Below are 16,518 nucleotides of genomic sequence, written 5' to 3' on the forward strand. Positions count from 1 at the left end.
CGGCCGTCTCTAATGCAGGGCGGGGCAACTTGCTTATCCTTTGATGAAGGGTGGTAATGAGGGCTGCCAGCTCTGAAACAGCCGGGTGTGTCCAACCTGTACCCCACAGGCTTCATCTAGCTGAGGAGAGCCATGAATGTGGCCTCACACATGATTATAAACTTAGGTAGGGAGGGGGGGGGGAGAGGGGAGAGGGGGGGGAGAGAGCGCACAGGCATGGAAGTCAGGTTGTGGAAATCAGTTCCCTCCTCCCCCACATGGATCCCATCATCAAACTCTGGTCCTCAAGCTTGGTGGTTAGGCTGTTTACCCTGCTAAGCCATCTTCGGCCATCTTTGGCCCCTGGTTTTTCCTTTTGCTCCATGCTGCTGTGGAGATTTTGATTCAGTGAAGGCCCTGGGAATCTGCTGTCTGTCTTCTGCTCCTGGAAGACATGGCAGGGGGTGGGGTGTCTTGAGATGTTTGTATTGGACTTTGGGTCGGTTCTGTCCTCCACTCTATAAAATGCAAGTCCATTAGTGAGACTTGGTGTGTCCATCTCGTGTGTGCTGAGCCTCGGGCCCTGTTGTAGTGTGTGTCGGGGCAACTGGATTTCCTTCTGCTTCGGCCTCCTTGGGTCAGGTTCTGTTAAATAGAATATTGAAAGTCAGGGTGGGGAGGTGGCTCTGTGATTAAAGCACATGGTTAAGTGTGAGGTTGGGAGTTCAGAAAGTCACAGAAGTGTCTGGTGGGCATGGCACCTCCTCGAATTCCAACCTTAAAGTGGGGAGATAAAATCCCCAGAGCAAGGTGACTGGCAAGCTCATATCGGTGAATTCTGCCTTTGCTTGAGAGACCCTGAATGAATAAGGTAGAACAGCTGAGGATGATGCCTGACTTCATGATGTCCACGTGCCCCCACATACATACGCGTGCATTCTCTCTCTCTCTCTCTCTCTCTCTCTCTCTCTCTCTCTCTCTCTCTCTCTCTCTCTCACGCTCTCACTCTCTCAGTTGTAGAGTCAAACTTTGATTTTTCTGGCATTCTTTTTTTAATTTATTTATTTTACATCCCAGCCATAGTTTTCCCACCCTCCTCTCCTTCCAGCCCCTCCTTTGTTCTCACCCCCAATCTACTACTCTCTGTTTCTATTTAGGAAAGGACAGGTCTCCCCTGAGCATCAACACAACATGGCATATCAAGTTGCAGTAAGACTAAGCACTTCCTCGTGTGTCAAGGCTGGGCAAGGCGACCAGTAGGAGTAGGGTCCCAGAAGCCAGTAAAAGCGTCGAGACAGCCCCTCCTCCCACTATTAGGAGTCCACAAGAAGACCAAGCCACACTACTGTAACATGCAGAGGGTCTAGGTCAGACTCCCTGGTTGTTGCTTCAGTCTCTGTGAGCTCCATGAGCTCAGGCTATTTGATTCTGTGGATTTTCTTGTGATGGCCTTGGCCCCCTGGCTCTTGCAATCCTTTCTCCTCTTCCTGGTGTCGATTCATTGCTCTCTGGAGAGGTGACAGGGGTGAAGGGTGTGTTTTGTTTATTTTGCCTTTTGAAACAGGGTCTTGCTGGCTGGCTTGGAATTTACTATGTAGCTTACCCTGGTCTCAAACTTGGGGTGATCTATCTGCCATAGAGATCTGCTGAGTGCCCTCCCTTACAGAGCACCTGAGTAACCCACATCGCAGATAACCCACTTCCCAGACAGGAGCGAGGTGGTATGTGCCTGAACCCTAGCACTTAGCTTGAGGACACCCTGGGGTCACATGACCTGGGGCTGTAGCATAATTAGCGGAGTTGGGCCTAGAAGATCTGAGTTTAACCTCTAGCACTGTAAATGGGGTGTGGTAGTGCACACCTGTAATTCCCACACTCCAGAGTTGGGGTTAGGGCCATCTTTAGCTACTTGGGCTGCGTATTTCCATAGCTAAAGGGAAAAAAAATAAGGCAAAAAGGTAGAAACAGGCTTGGGGAGGGTGGAGCTCACATCTGCCGACAGCAAGTTGGGTACGTCAGTGCTTCAACCCAATTCTTTTGGCTTTCTCAGAGCACCCAGCTGCTGTCGTCTTTTTCTTCTTCTTCTTTTTTTTTTTTTTTTTTTTTTTTTTTTTTGGTTTTACGAGACAGGGTTTCTCTGTATTGTTTTGGAGGCTGTCCTGGAACTCACTTTGTAGACCAGGCTGGCCTCGAACTCACAGAGATCCACCTGCCTCTGCCTCCCGAGTGCTGGGATTAAAGGCGTGCGCCACCAACGCCCGGCTGGCTTTTTCTTTTTTAATGTATGTGAGCACTCTTATCTTCAAGCATACCAAAAGAGGGAATCAGATGCTATTATAGATGGTAGTGAGCCACCATGTGGGTGCTGGGAATTGAACTCAGGACCTCTGGAAGAGCAGCCACTGCTCTTAACCACTGAGCCACCTCTCCAGCCCTCACCCCAGCCTGTTTTGGACTGAGAGCAGAGGGGACAGGAAGCCCTTACACAGCAGGCTAGCTTATTTGTAGAGGATACTCAAGAAATTTCAATTAAACTTTGTTTCTTTTCATTTGGTTTTTTGAGACAGGCTTTCTCTCTGTAGTCCTGGCTATTTTGGAACTTACTCTGTAGACCAGGCTGGCCTTGAACTCAGAGATCCTCCTGCCTCTACCTGCTGAGTGCTAGCATTAAAGGCATGTGCCACTACTGCCCATCAAATAAAACTTCTTTGGTCACTCAGGCCAGCCTGAGAGCACTGCTCTGGCTTAGGCCCTGTGGGAGGCCTTCTTCTCTCAGTCCAGATCCAGTTGGGTGTGTGGTTTCCCAGCTGGATGAGGTCACCAGCTGCCTGTAGCTTCCACCCTCCCAGCGTCTGTGATCTGTGGCTGTCTCTGGGGCAGACCCTGGAGGCAGTGGCTGCCATGCCCATGGTTGTACAAGAGCCGGCTAGTGCCTGTCCTCTGTGCCTGAGTGCCTTCCAAGTTCTTGGCTGGGCCCTGAGCAGCCCGTGTGTGAGAGGGACCACATGGAAGGTTTTGTAACCTTCATTCACATTTCATCATCAGAATGGGCAGGGCTGATGGGAGGTTCGGGAGGGCCCCAGGAGTGGGAAGGAGGAGCTGGCAGGAACTCAGGCCTTTGGTCAGCTGTTCTTGAAGAGCTCTGCCCCAAACCATGGCTTGCATGTGGTGTTACCATATGATCTGTGGGGCCATCCTTCCAGCCCCGACCCAGCCGTCTTTTTGTGAAGCCCCACCACACCAAACTATCTTATTTGAAGAGGACATTCAAGAAATTCAAATAAAACTTTTCGTTTGGTTTGTTTTTCAAGACAGGGTTTTTCTGTGTAGCCCTGGCTATCTTGGAACTCGAACTCACAGAGATCTGCCTGCCTTTGCCTCCTGAGTGCTGGGATTAAAGGTGTGCGCCACCACCGCCCAGCAAATAAAACTTTTCATCTCTCAGGCCAGCCTGGAGAACTGCTCTGTTTTAGATCCTGTAGGAAGCCTCCCCTCAGTCCAGCTCCGTTTGTTTTTGTGTTAGGGATTGAATCCAGGGCCTCACCACTGAGCTACGTCCACAAGTCTCTTTTTTTCACACCCACATGCACTTGCACTTGTATCTGCTTATTCGTGTACACATGGAGGTCAGAGGATAACATTCAGGAGTGAGTTCTCTTTCCAGCATGTCTGTTCCAGGGGCTTGATCTCTGGTCATTAGACCTGCCAGCAAGTGCTGCCATCTTACCAGCTTCCCAAGTCCTCTTTCTACTTTGAAACAGGGTCTCAGTATGTTATTCAGAATAACTGGGCTGACAGGCCTGTACCACCAGGCCTGCCTGTTGCCATTTGAACATGAGGAATGAGACCCAGATGAATAACTTTGGTCATAGTCACTGAGGCCAACTCAGCCCACATTTGTAGTGTATGCATGTGCTTATATATGTGTACATGTGTGTGTGCATGTTGAAGCCAAAGGTCAACACTGGATGTCTTCATATGCAGCCTTTTAAAATTATTTGGATTTCACTTTGCAATACTAAGGATAGAACCCAGGGCCTTCCAAGACAGCACTCTGCCCCCAGTACCCTCACTTACTAAAAATAGCAAATCCATAAGCTTTGTTTTAAGTATTCATTTTGATGGGAATTCCACAGAGTACTGTTGGACCTAACTGGTTGATGGTGTGTGGGACTGATTTCCCACTATTGGCGGTGTTGGGCTCTGTTGCCTGTTAAAGTGGCCTGCCTGTCAGGTACCCTTAGAGATTTCCTGCTTTGTTTTTTGTTTCTGTGTTGTTCTGCTGAGACAGTTTCTCCATGTAGCCTCAGCTGACCCCTGGCTGCCTCTGAACTCAGACCAGGATGGCCTTAAATTCCTGTCAGATCTACCTCTGCCTCTTGAGTGCTAGGATTACAAGTGAGTGCCACGAAGCCCAGTTGAAAGCCTTCCTTAAAATTTTTGCATATATTTAGTGTGCTCACACGCAGGTCAGAGAACAGTTTGCAGGAATTGGTTCTCTGCTTCTACCCTGTGGGTTTTGGGCAGTGGACTCAGAATGGCCAGGCTCAGTGATAGAAAGCTCAAACTGTGTTGAACCTTCTCATTATCCTCAATGGTCTGTGTGTGTGTGTGAATGAGTGAACGATTCAGTTCTAACTAGAACACCGTATGTAAGTGACAGAATGTCTCTTTTAAAGTCTACTTGAGGCCTGGTTGAACACCTCGTCTTCAGAGTTTCTGAACTGCCTGAGGAAATAGCACGAGGCCTCCACCCACAGGCTGCTGAGAAAGTGCATCCAAAGAGCCTCCGGGGCTGCAGCCAGGCTCTCAGCATGACACCATCCACTGAGTTTGCTCTTTTCTCTCCCCAAGTGCCTCCTTCCCCAGCGGGCCCTCCTCCAGCAGCCCAGGGAGTGCCCCTGCCACTGTGCCCGTGCAGATGCCAAAGCCCAGCAGGGTCCAGCAGGCGCTTGCAGGTAAGTGTCCCAGCAGACTCTGGCCCATGGGGCTTAGTGGGGGAGGGACTGCTGGCGCGAAGGCCCTGGCATCCCCTGGGGCCTCAGGGAAATCCAAAGGGGCTCCTTGGGAATCAGCGCCTCTTTGGGGTGATTGGTATACTCCCAGGGAGCAAGTTTAGGAGCCTCTCCATCCCTAGGGGATGTCAGGCCTGGGCTTACTTTCCTAGCATTTGCAGCCACTTGAGCTATAGCTAGAGCACTTCCTTACAGGGCCCTTAAGGAACTCATGAGACCTTTGGGCCTTGGTTGGGTCTTGTGTGTGTTTTTACGACTATCATGTGTATGTATGTGCCTGGATGTATGTGTTCACCACATGAGTGCAGGAGAGGACATCGGATTCCCTGGAATGAGACTGCTCTGTGCGTGCTGGGAACCAACCCTGAGTCCTTATGGAGAGCAGCAAGTGTTTTTAACAGCCGAGGTCTCTCCAGCCCTGGGTGTTGGCAGTTTGTCTTCTGATTTGTCTTGTGAGTGCGTGTGGGGGCCAGAGGGCTTTTCAGGTGGCATTCTTCAGCTGCATTCCCCTTGCTTTTTGTTGTTGCTGTTTTATTTTTCGAGACAGGGTTTCTCTGTGTATCTTTGGACCATATCCTGGAACTTGCTCTGTAGACCACGCTGGCCTCAAACTCACAGAGATCCACCTGCCTTTGTTTCTGCCTCTGCCTCTGCCTCCCGAGTGCTGGGAATAAAGGTATGCCCAGCCACTACCCTGTGTGGTTCACCTTGATTTTTAAGGTCGAGTTAGTCTCTCATTGGCCTGGGACTCAAATCTGACTGTCCCTGTCACCAACGCCACAGGATTACAAATGCATACCCCTGGGCCTAGCTTTTGTATATGGGTTCTGGGCATCAAATTTAGTTTCTCAAACTTGGCACAGTAATTTTTTTTTAACCAACTGTACTATCTTCCCAGCTCTTAGAACCTTTTAAAATGAACATTTTTTTGTGTGAGGAGGAGTGGCGGAGGGCATGTATGGAGGTAGAGAACAGATTGTAGGAGTCAGTTCCCCCTTTCTGTCCTGTGAGTCTCAGGGATCAAACTCAAGTCGGCAGGCTTGGCTGGAAGTACCTTTTCCTGCTGAGCCACCAAACCAGCCTCCCACCTGACAAAATGCATGTAGCCCAGGCTGGTGTCAGGTGACCTTAGACTGATCCTCCTGTGTGCTCTCCTCAAGTGACAGAATCAGTCGTGTGCCACCGTGCCTGGTTTGTGTGGTGCTGGGGTGGAACTCAGCTTTGTACATGTTAAGCAAGCACTCCCAGCTGAGCTCCATCCCCAGCCGTCACCAGTGAGGGCTTGTTTTGTTTGAGACAAGGTTCCTTTAGCCTGATGCCTCAGCCTCCTGCAGTTGGGACTACAGTTTTTGTTTTGAGATAGGATCTCAGTATTGATCTTCTTGCCTCAGCCTCCTGAATTCTGTCTGCTCCAAGTCCTTCTCCCTTTTCATACCAACTTTGTACCAGGACACAGTGCACCCTTGGCTGCTTTGTGATGCATTGGTGTCCCGAGCGTCTGAGTTTGGCAAGAGCGTTGGACAGGGGGTATGGCTGTGGCATGGACAGGTGGCGCAGTCCAGAGATGTGTGGCTGTCCATTTCAGGAGAGCCGTCTCAGAGGGATCTGAAAAGGTGCCTCTGGCGTCCAGGAAGGTCTCTGTAGCCATGCGTTCTGGCGCTTTATAACACCTTTGTTGGGGACCCACCGACGTCAGTCATTTGTCACTTGTGCGGTGTGTGACAGGAAGGCAGGCTAGAGAGGTGACTCAGCAGTAAAGAGCATTTGATACTGTTGTAGAGGACCTGGGCGTGGTTCCCGTGCACCCAGGTGACTAACTGCAGATCAGGGACCTAGTGCCCTCTTTTGACCTCTGCAGGCACGGGTGCACACACATGTTACATGACATGCATTCAGGCAAAACACTTACACATAAATGAAAATGCTTTTTTCTTCTTTTTTTAAGCACACGTTTGGGTCCTGAGCATATACACCAAGCAGCTCACAGCTGCGAACCATTGCCAAGGCACCCAGCACTCACTTCCGACCTCTGCAGACAGTGGCACTCATGTGCACACCCAAACATAGACACAAACAGACCCATAACCAACAATAAATCTGTTTAAATTTTTTATTTTTGAGACAGAGTCTCACTGTGTAGCCCTGGTGGGCCTTGAACTCAGAGATCTACCTGCTTATGCCTCCTGAGTGCTGCTGTTAAGGGCGTTCACCACCATGCTTGAAAAAAAAACATTTAAAGGAAGACAGACGAGAGCAATGACTCTTGGTCGTTTACGGCTGGCACAGGGGAGTTGAGTTTGTGTTTGTAGAGAGTCCCTGTAGCTGCACTGGGTGGTTAGGCCATGTGAGCTTGAAGGGTAGGGAAGTCACGTGCAGCCTGGCTCATACCTAGGTAAAGCGGGGTGCAGGAGGAGGTTTGGCTTCAACCATTTGTAAGGAAGAATCTTTCAGCTTAGCATCTGGAGAGCTCATATGAGGTGCAGAGGGTTATCCTGCAACGCCTGGCCCTTACATACGCTGTCACCAAGAGAGAGATGAAGGGTGCTCACGGTTCATCTTTATGTGACTCTTCTGCTACTGAAAGTCTTGTGCAATCCGAGTTAACCTCAGACTCACTGTGCGGCTGAGAATGACCGTGAGTTCCTGATCTCCCTGCCTCCGTCTCCTGAGTGCTGGAGTTAGAGGGCTGCACCACCATGGCCGCCTTATGGAGCACTGAGGTTGGAACCCGGGTTGTCTTGCATGCTAGACAAGCACCCTGTGGGCTGAGCCACAGCCTCAGCCCGAGGTCACTTCCTTTCTAAGTGCCTTCATCTGATTTAGGTTGTTTTGTGACTGGACTTGTAAGGCTGGGCATTGTGTTGGGCGGGGAAGGAATACTGAGACTTGGTTTCTGGGGGCTGATAGTGTGTTCAGGGGGTGTCTCTGCTCCTCTGCAGACGCGCACCACACCTCCAGCACCGCAAGGCAGACGATAGCGGCTCAGCAGCGCTTTCCCTGTGGTGCTCATGCTGAGGGAATGGCACCAGCTAAAACAAGCCTGCGGGCTGGCAGGCGGCTAGCTGCAGAGATGGGAAGTGGAGCCCAGAGAGAGGCTGAGGTGGCGATGACACACGGCCATCACCCTCAGTGCCTGGGGTGTGTAGTTGCTTTCCTTGTCATGGGGCTAAGTACCTGACAGCTGGACTAAGTGTGGAGGGCTTTATCTTGGCTTACGGTCCATCTTGAGGGGAAGTCTGTCAGAGATGACGGTGATGGCGAGTGATGGTGCTCAGCTGGCTGTCTCCTTGTTATTCAGTCCAAGACCGCAGCCATGAGATGGTTAGAGTGGGCCTTCCCTCCTTACTCACCTAATCTGAAACTCCTCAGACACACCCATCCTGTCAGGTCACACGTCCACCTGTCAACTCGACACCCAAGAGGGATGCTGGCGGTGACCACGTTCTAGTCAGTGGGTCATTGCAAAGTACTGGGGTTCTCTGAAGGAAGCTGCTCCATCCCTCTTGCCTTTCGTCTTTCTGCAACTTGCACCTCCTTGTCCCTCTGTCACACGGTCCCCATTTCCTGTGGGGACTGCATTTGAGCCCAGGATCATCCTTGGAATGGGGCTATCCTTGGGGCAGCCCATGCTGTTGGCTTCACCCAGTAAGCCTCTCCTGTGTGTGCCTTGGTGCCTCCTATTGGGAGGCTACCACACAGTCCCCAGCCTGCCGCCCTGCTGCTGGCCTCTGCTTCTGTCCCCAGGACAGCTCATTGCCTAGTCGAGAGCTGTGGCCCTGGCTGCCCCTCAGCCCTTCTGCAACAACTCGGATACAGGTGGTGCTTTCTAGTTCTCGCTGTCCTGGAAAGGGGTGGCTCGTGGACGGGCTGCGCTCAGCCCTGGAGGCCTGTGCAGAGAACTCGGAAAGCGGCTGTCGAGGTGGCTAAGCAGCCGGGGCATCCAGACTAAGAGCCCGGAGGACTTGTGTTTCTGTGTGGGTTGACAGTGTGACAGAGATGAGGACCTGCAGGAAGTATCGGGTTATCAGGGAGTGTGGGGGAGGGACAGCAGCAGAAGAGGGTCCATCTTGAAAAGTGGGCCCCAGGAGTGGGGCAGTCCTGTGGCTGGGCGGTGTCAACACCAGTGCCTGTTGGGGCCTCTTCCCTAGAATAGGAAGTGGCTTCAGTGTGGGAGTAGTCCTGTGGACCACTGCTCCGCCTCAGCAGTGTCGCTGAAGCTGTGTGGTAGTTACTTTTCTCCTTGCTGTGACATAACAAACCAGAAGAACTGGTGAGGGAGGGAGAGAGGAAGGAAGAACCAGGTTTCTCTGAGAGTCTTGCAGTTTGAGGACATGGTGGGGAAGTATCCCCATTGGAAGCCAGAGAGAGGAGTGCTTGGCTTCCTCCTCCTTTTCCTTGGGGACAGTGTTGCCCACAGTAGAGTGCTCTTCACCTCAGTTTACCCAGGTCACCTGGAGACACTCTCAGATGTGCTCAGCCGTTTCCTGGTGGCTCTAGAGCCTGTCAAGATGCCACCGCCATCATTATGCACACAGTCCAGAGAGGCTGTGGGCGGCATCTCACCAGAGGCCAGATGATCACAAGCCAAGTGACTTTAGCACAGAGTCGAGGGAAGACCCCAGCCCTTGAAGCCTGCCCTCCTGGGTCTGCCCCTGCCGCCACAGCTTGGCTGCAGCCGCCACATCGCTGTCTCTCTTGCCTGCGCCTGTCATGAGGAGACGCCATGCAGAGACCCCAGAGCCGTTCTGCCCCCGCTCTCCTCCACCCCCCCCACCCCCGCATGCTGTGGGCACAGGCTCAGCAGTGGCTTATGTAGACTTCAGGGAGCCTGGGTTCAGGTTCTCTGGTGTCTGGCCAGGGGAGGCTCTGGCACCTTCCCCCGTGACAGATCCCCTCTCCTGAAGAGATTCCCAGTCTTGATGGCCGCTCACAATGTCACCACTTCACTCCCAGCAGGGTCATGAACACCAAGTGTGGAATGCCTCCTTCTAACGTTTGTCCCCTCTGCATGTCTGATCTCGCACCCGTGCAGGCATGACGAGTGTGCTGTCAGCCATTGGACTCCCTGTGTGTCTTAGCCGCGCACCCCGGCCCACCGGCCCTCCTGCCTCCCGTCCGGCCTCTAAAGGTCACAGCTCAGTTAAGAGACTGAGGAAACTGTCCGTGAAAGGTAGTTCCCGGTTCACGCCCTCTAGCTCTGCTTCCTCCCAGTCTTGCTGCCTGGGCTCTCCTCTTTGCCCTCCATGGCCCGTCTCCGCTTCTTCTGCACCTCTTCCCCCTGCCCTTGTCTGCTGCAGAAGTGGCTCGGTGTTGTCGGGTGACGGGCTTGTTGCTGAGGACACTGAGGACACGGAACCTCAGTGCCGGCCTGGCTGCTGGGCGTGGTGCTGCTGTCTCTTCCGGAACCTCACTGACTCTGAGCCCTGCTCCTCCTGCTGCCACCTCCCAAGCATTGGTGTTGCAGGCACGCACCAGGTCACGCAGCGCTGGGTTTGGACCCCATGCAGGGATGGCTTCGTGCGTGCTAGGCAAGCGGTCTCCCAGCTAAGCTAGAAGTCCCAGCCCTCTGCTCACACTTGTATTACAGATTTGTGGACAGGGCAGGCTGGCAGCTTCTCAGCACACCTAGTTTGTTTGTGAAAAACACTGACGCTTGGCAGACAGTCCCTCTGGCCCGCTGGGGTGTAGGTGACTCTTATGGGATTGATGTGGTTGGCCCGAGTGCTTTGAGAAATGCCAGTAACCAAAGCTCCTTTCAGCCATAGAAGGCTGTGTGGGCAAGCGGGCGGCAGGGTGCCTAGCTGGTCTGAGGCAGAGGGAGGTCCTGAGGTTACCTGGAGACTGGTCTATGTAGCCGTAGCATAGAGCTTCCCTGTCTTCTGTTTTTGAGACAAGCTGTACACTCAAGGCTGGCTTGGAATTTCGGTCCTGCTGGATCACCTTGCCTGGCTGACGGGGCTTTTTTAAAGGCCCCCTGATCTAAGGAAGTCCTGCCTAGTGGCAGCTACAGTACTGTTGGTCCTTTTGTTTGGTCTTCTTGCCAGTGACCAGAGTGTGAGTTCTTTGCAGGGATTGTGAGGTGCGTGTGTGCGTGTCTGTGTCTTTATGTTGGGTGAGCTAGGGCATGTGTGGGGTGTGTGTGGTACCCTTTGCTGGTTTCTACATTGTTCAGGAGCTAACAGCTGGCACTTCTACCAGTGACAATTGGGTCTCTGAGGTGTTAGGATTTGGTCACTGTACATGAACTAAAATCAAGCCCCATGTTCCCTGACTCCAGCTTCTACACTAAGCCCTCTCCATGTGGCTGTCACCGCCTCTCTGGTCTGGAGGGGTCCTGTGGTCCGGTTCTCAGATATGAATCTTTACGGTCATGGGCTGAAGGCTGCACAATGTCATCTCAGGCTAGACAGTGGGACCCCTAGCTGGGTGGCTGCTTCAGGGTGCGCTATTCTCTCTGGCCCCTTTTCTGCCCCCTCTCTGGCTTAGCTAAGACTCTGAGACTTTGCTGCCCCTTCTGTCTGACTCTTCTGCTACTTGGAGACTTGTAGTCCCTGGTTCAGGGTTCCCCTCAGCCTCACACACTCGTGCACAGCCGGCCACTTCCAGGGTTGCTGGGTTTCATAGCCCAGTGGGCCTGTGACCAAGATCCTCCAGCCCCAGGCTGCGGGGGGGTAATGTGTTGTGACAGCATTTTCAGTGCACACAGATGCTCACATTGCCCCCACTCCTCACCCCTAGACTCAGAAGTCCCCGTCTCCGTGTAAGAGTGCGGGTAGTCGGGCAGGAGGCACCGCCAGGATCTGCGGGGGTGCTTTGCTCTCCGAGCTGCCCTTGACACCTGTAGGGGGTTTCTTGGGGGCTGTGCTGCTCTGTTGCGGATTCTCTGCCTCCGTGGACCAGCCCTACCCCCAAGCAGATGGCCTAGGTCGGGTGTCAGCATCCTGTGTCCACACTGGAGGCTGCCTGTCTTTCGAGCTAACTTTCCTGTCTCAGCCCTGCTAACGTTTGCTCCTCGCAGCTGGGACTTCTGCCTGCCCGCCTGCCTGCCCGCCCCTCCTCATCCTTGCTGTCTGTCCCCACCTTGCATGCCTAGGACAGCACTCACATCTTGCTCTCTTCCAGAAGGGGCGCCTAAGCCCGAGCCGGAGCACGTGATCAGGAAGTACACAGAGGAGCTGAGAGTGACCCCCGATGAGGTAGGTGTCCTGGGAGGAGGACCCCAGCCCTCAGGGCCTGGAGGAGGTGACACTGTGCCCCAGAGCCTGGTGTTGGCTCCAGCCTGTCGTGGTTGGATAGACATTACCAACATGAGGTAGCCAGAGCTCACTCTCACTGCATGGCCAAGCTGCAGTCCTGAGCAGTATGCTTTCCCTCTGACCCATGGGGTAGGCATGACTGACTGGCTCTGTCAGGCCAGCTTTGTGAGGGAACCCTTTCCTCTCTGACTCCTGTCTCTAGTGAGACCATTGGGTTCTTTTTGCATTGTGGCCTGTGTTGTTTGCTCAGCCCTTCAAGGACACGGGTGAGAGGTGGCGCTGTGGTCCTCTGTTAAGGAGCAGTCCCTGGGTTGACGTTGATGGCCTAGCATTCCCTTTAGCAGAGCCCCCCGCTTGCCCAGCCTCACTGTGGCCCAGGACTGGCGTGTGAATGCTGTGGTGGGTGTGCTAGCAAGTGTGCGCTGTGTGCCTTCCCTACAGGACTGCATCATCTGCATGGAGAAACTGTCGGTGGCTTCCGGGTACACTGATGTGACTGACAGCAGGGCCCTCGGGCCCACGGCTGTGGGACGCCTCACCAAGTGCAGCCATACTTTCCACCTGCTGTGCCTGCTGGCCATGTACTGCAATGGGAACAAGGTACCCTCGGGGCTGGGGACCTGTCGTAATCTCAGTACTTGGGAGGCTGAGGCAGTAGAAGCATAAGTTCTAGCTCAGCCTGGGCTATATAGAGAGACCCTGTCTCAACAAAACCAAACAAAGAAGTAGCCCAAGACATGCTAGTACAGTAGCATGCTGAAGGGCAGAAAGAAGCTGGGCTGTGGGGTTGAAAGCACGGGCTCACTCCTGATTAGACCAGTAAGGGTCTAGGCCAGGAGTATAGCACAGTGGTAGAGCACCTGCCTAGAATCCCCCAGTCAGGGGCTGGGGTGTGGCTCAGTGGTAGAGCTCCTGCCTAGAATCCCCCAGTCAGGGGCTGGGGTGTGGCTCAGTGGTAGAACACCTGCCTAGAATCCCCCAATGAGGGGCTGGGGTGTGGCTCAGTGGTAGAGCACCTGCCTAGAATCCCCCAGTGAGGGGCTGGGGTGTGGCTCAGTGGTAGAGCACCTGCCTAGAATCCCCTAGTGAGGGGCTGGGGTGTGACTCAGTGGTAGAGCTCCTGCCTAGAATCCCCCAGTCAGGGGCTGGGGTGTGGCTCAGTGGTAGAGCATCTGCCTAGAATCCCCCAGTGAGGAGCTGGGGTATGACTCAGTGGTAGAACACCTGCCCTAGGTTCCCAGAACCAGAAAAAGAACCAAAGGGTTTAGGGATGTGAAGTTGTCCTCTGCCTTTCAGATGCTTGTGCTCACCCGGAAACACACACATTCATAAATAACTAACTAGATGAAAACAAAGACTTAGACTCCAGCTGGGGTCCTATCCCACTCCTGACTGCAGGCTCCATGCCGCTTCTCACAGGGAGAGTCCTACCCTTGTGGAGGAGTTTAGTCAGGGTGGGAGGGAACCAAGTCACAGTCGTCGAGGCCTGCTGTCCCTTGTACACTTCCTGACAGCCATGTGAATGGAGGTCTGTGAAGGTGGCTAAGTGGACACGTGACCCTCATTTTCCTGCCATGTGCCAGTCTCCTGGGATCTCGTCATTTGAATGAGAGTCGGGTTTGTGGTAAACACTTAGCCTCTACAGTACACCATTGAGGTCCAGTTTCTGTGAGGAGAGGCTGTGTGTGGGCCAGAGTAAAGCATGCTGACCCCTCTGCCATCTGGACATGGCTGTTGAAATGTGCTGGAAGCTGGTAGCTCAGGCTGCTCATCTGCCCTCTCTAGGACGGGAGTCTGCAGTGTCCATCTTGCAAAACCATCTATGGGGAGAAGACTGGAACACAGCCATGGGGAAAGATGGAGGTATTCAGGTTCCACGCGTCTCTCCCAGGCCACGAAGACTGCGGGACTATCCTCATTGTTTACAACATCCCTCACGGCATCCAGGTGAGGGCCAGCCCCCACCAGGGACCTGGGTACCCTCTTCCTGCCCACCACACGCTCAGCGTCTGCCCCCACTGTAGATGATACAGGGATCAGGACGCCCCGCCTGGAGGAGTGCTGGGGGGTTGGGTGATAGAAGAAAGAGAGGGCCCTTGGCCCTTCTCTGAATGGGGGGAGTCTCCAAGGCGGAGAGTCTGAGCTGGGGTGCTGTAGGCAGAAGAGCATGAGAGTCCTGTGCTGGGGGCTCTCGAGTGTGCGTGCGGTGGTGGGGTGCAGGGCAGGAGGGCTGACGTGAGGCTCCGCCGTGTCAGAAGACCACTTGGGTTCTTGAGGAAAGGCCAGAGAAGCGGGAGTGCCCGCCCTTACCCCTGGCAGAGTTCAGTGTCCTTACGGAAGAGGAAGTTGCCAGGCCATGTCTGGGAGGCCACATTGACTGAGTGCTGGCACAGGGTGGACCCAGCCCATGGCCCGTGAGCTGCCACTGGCCACAGCTCTGCCATCAAGTTGTCTGCTTTCCTCTCCCAGGGACCGGAGCACCCCAGCCCTGGGAAACCGTTCACAGCCCGGGGCTTTCCCCGGCAGTGCTACCTGCCTGATAATCCTCAAGGCCGCAAGGTAAACCCGTCGCCACCCCACCCCAGTTGTTTCCCCTCAGCAGGGACCCACCGTGTGTTGGGGAGACATGACCTCACCTCCAGAGGAGAGCTGGGGTTCATGCTGGGTCAGGACCCGAGAGAAGGAGGATGAGGGAGCCGCAGGCCAGGCACGCTGAAGCCACAGCGCGTGCAGTGCTCCTGGCTGATGGGGTGTGGCTTGCCTGGGGTGCACAGAGCCCTGTTGTCTGCAGCTCCCCATAAACCGAGCACATGGCACATTTCTATAGTATCGGCTCTTGCCGGGTGGAAGCAGAAGCAAGAGTTTAGAGCCATACTCAGCTACATAGTGAGGCCCCAACCCCTCCTCCAAAAATAAACGCCAAAACTCATCTGGCTCCTGGGCAATGGACTGGACTCCGTTTTGTTTATTTTTTTTTTTCTTTTATGTGGGGGTGCGGGGCTTTGAGGGCCATGCCGTGGCTTTCTTGCGGGAATCGGAAGATGGCTCTGGAGTCCGCTCTTCCCGTCCCCATTGCCTGGGTCCTGAGCATCAAGCTCGGGTCACCAGGTTTGTGTAACCCACTGCCATCTTCATCTCTGCCCCCGCTGAGCTGGAGTGGTCAGGCAAGCCCTCCACCTCTGACTTCCACTCCTTGCTCCAAGCTGTATGTGGAGGCCATGGTGAGGGCAGGAGGCAGCTGGTCCAGTCAGATTGAGAGGGCGGTACCAAGGTGGAGAGGGTCGGGCTGGTCAAGGCTGGTGTGAAGTGCTCCAGGCTCCTCCCCCCCCCCGCACACGTGGTTCAGTGTCTGGGATTGTATGGGACACCTCCTGGGCCAGGGGCTGTGTGGCAGGGCAGAGCCCAGTGGCTGTCAAAGGGCCCTCCTTCCCGTCTCCCCTGCAGGTCCTGGAACTCCTGAAGGTGGCCTGGAAGAGGCGACTCATCTTTACCGTAGGGACATCCAACACCACGGGTGAGACAGACACAGTGGTGTGGAATGAGATCCACCACAAGACCGAGATGGACCGGAACGTGACAGGCCATGGCTACCCAGACCCCAACTACCTGCAGAACGTGTTGGCAGAGCTGGCTGCCCAGGGAGTAACCGAGGACTGCCTGGGGCAGCAGTGACCTTCAGGCCTGCCTCTGTTGACCGCCCCAACAGCCCCTGGGTGGGTGGGCAGGAAGGTGTGCCTTCACTGAGAGGCGAGAATGTTTGTTGAGGTACATGGTGCACCCCTCCTGAAGCTGGGGCTTCTCCCTGCCTCTCCTGCCACCCTCCTGTCTGGGCACCCTCAGTATTGTACTTGTGGAGGCTTAAGCTGGAGCTACCTCAGTGCACAGGTGGGACGGGCCCTTCCAGCCTCAGGTGGGCTGGTGACCCGGCAAGGGGTGAGCAGGGGCTACCCCTCCCAGCTTCTGGCCAGCTTCTCATACCTCAGATTTTATTTGCAATAAAGACCCTATAGCCAACATGTAACTGTGGAGAAGAGTGTGTGTGTGTTTATGACCCTTTGTATGGCACCCTTAGCTTGCTTCGTGGAGCAGAAAGCCATATGATGCTCATTCAAATCCCATCTAGGAAGTGAGGACAAAAACTGCCGAGCTCAGCAATGAGACTCTTGTAAGACTCTCCCTCTCTCTCTCTCTCTCTCTCTCTCTCCTCTCTCTCTCTCTCTCTCTCTCTCTCTCTCTCTCTCTCTCTCTCTCTCTCTCTCTCTCTCTCT

The 16,518-nt window shown here is 54.1% G+C and overlaps 1 protein-coding gene across 4 annotated transcripts in view; it reads left to right on the forward strand.

The window, feature by feature from the left end:
• The window catches only part of Dtx2 (deltex E3 ubiquitin ligase 2), a 37,479-nt gene extending 21,208 nt beyond the window's left edge, over positions 1–16,271 (forward strand). For 3 of the 4 annotated variants that reach the window (XM_040731363.1, XM_013120716.3, XM_005080374.4), the window contains 7 exons: positions 4,834–4,937; positions 10,027–10,164; positions 12,117–12,190; positions 12,692–12,850; positions 14,036–14,197; positions 14,720–14,809; positions 15,695–16,271. In XM_040731363.1, coding sequence (XP_040587297.1) covers positions 4,834–4,937; positions 10,027–10,164; positions 12,117–12,190; positions 12,692–12,850; positions 14,036–14,197; positions 14,720–14,809; positions 15,695–15,922 — 955 coding nt within the window. In that variant the 3' untranslated portion in view covers positions 15,923–16,271. The remainder of the gene's footprint in view (positions 1–4,833; positions 4,938–10,026; positions 10,165–12,116; positions 12,191–12,691; positions 12,851–14,035; positions 14,198–14,719; positions 14,810–15,694) is intronic. The other variant, XM_040731364.1, reaches the window with a different exon arrangement.
• Positions 16,272–16,518: the final 247 nt, after the last annotated feature.

The sequence above is a fragment of the Mesocricetus auratus genome, unplaced genomic scaffold (genome assembly GCF_017639785.1).
Source record: "Mesocricetus auratus isolate SY011 unplaced genomic scaffold, BCM_Maur_2.0 Super-Scaffold_100025, whole genome shotgun sequence".
In the NCBI taxonomy this organism is placed as follows: domain Eukaryota; kingdom Metazoa; phylum Chordata; class Mammalia; order Rodentia; family Cricetidae; genus Mesocricetus; species Mesocricetus auratus.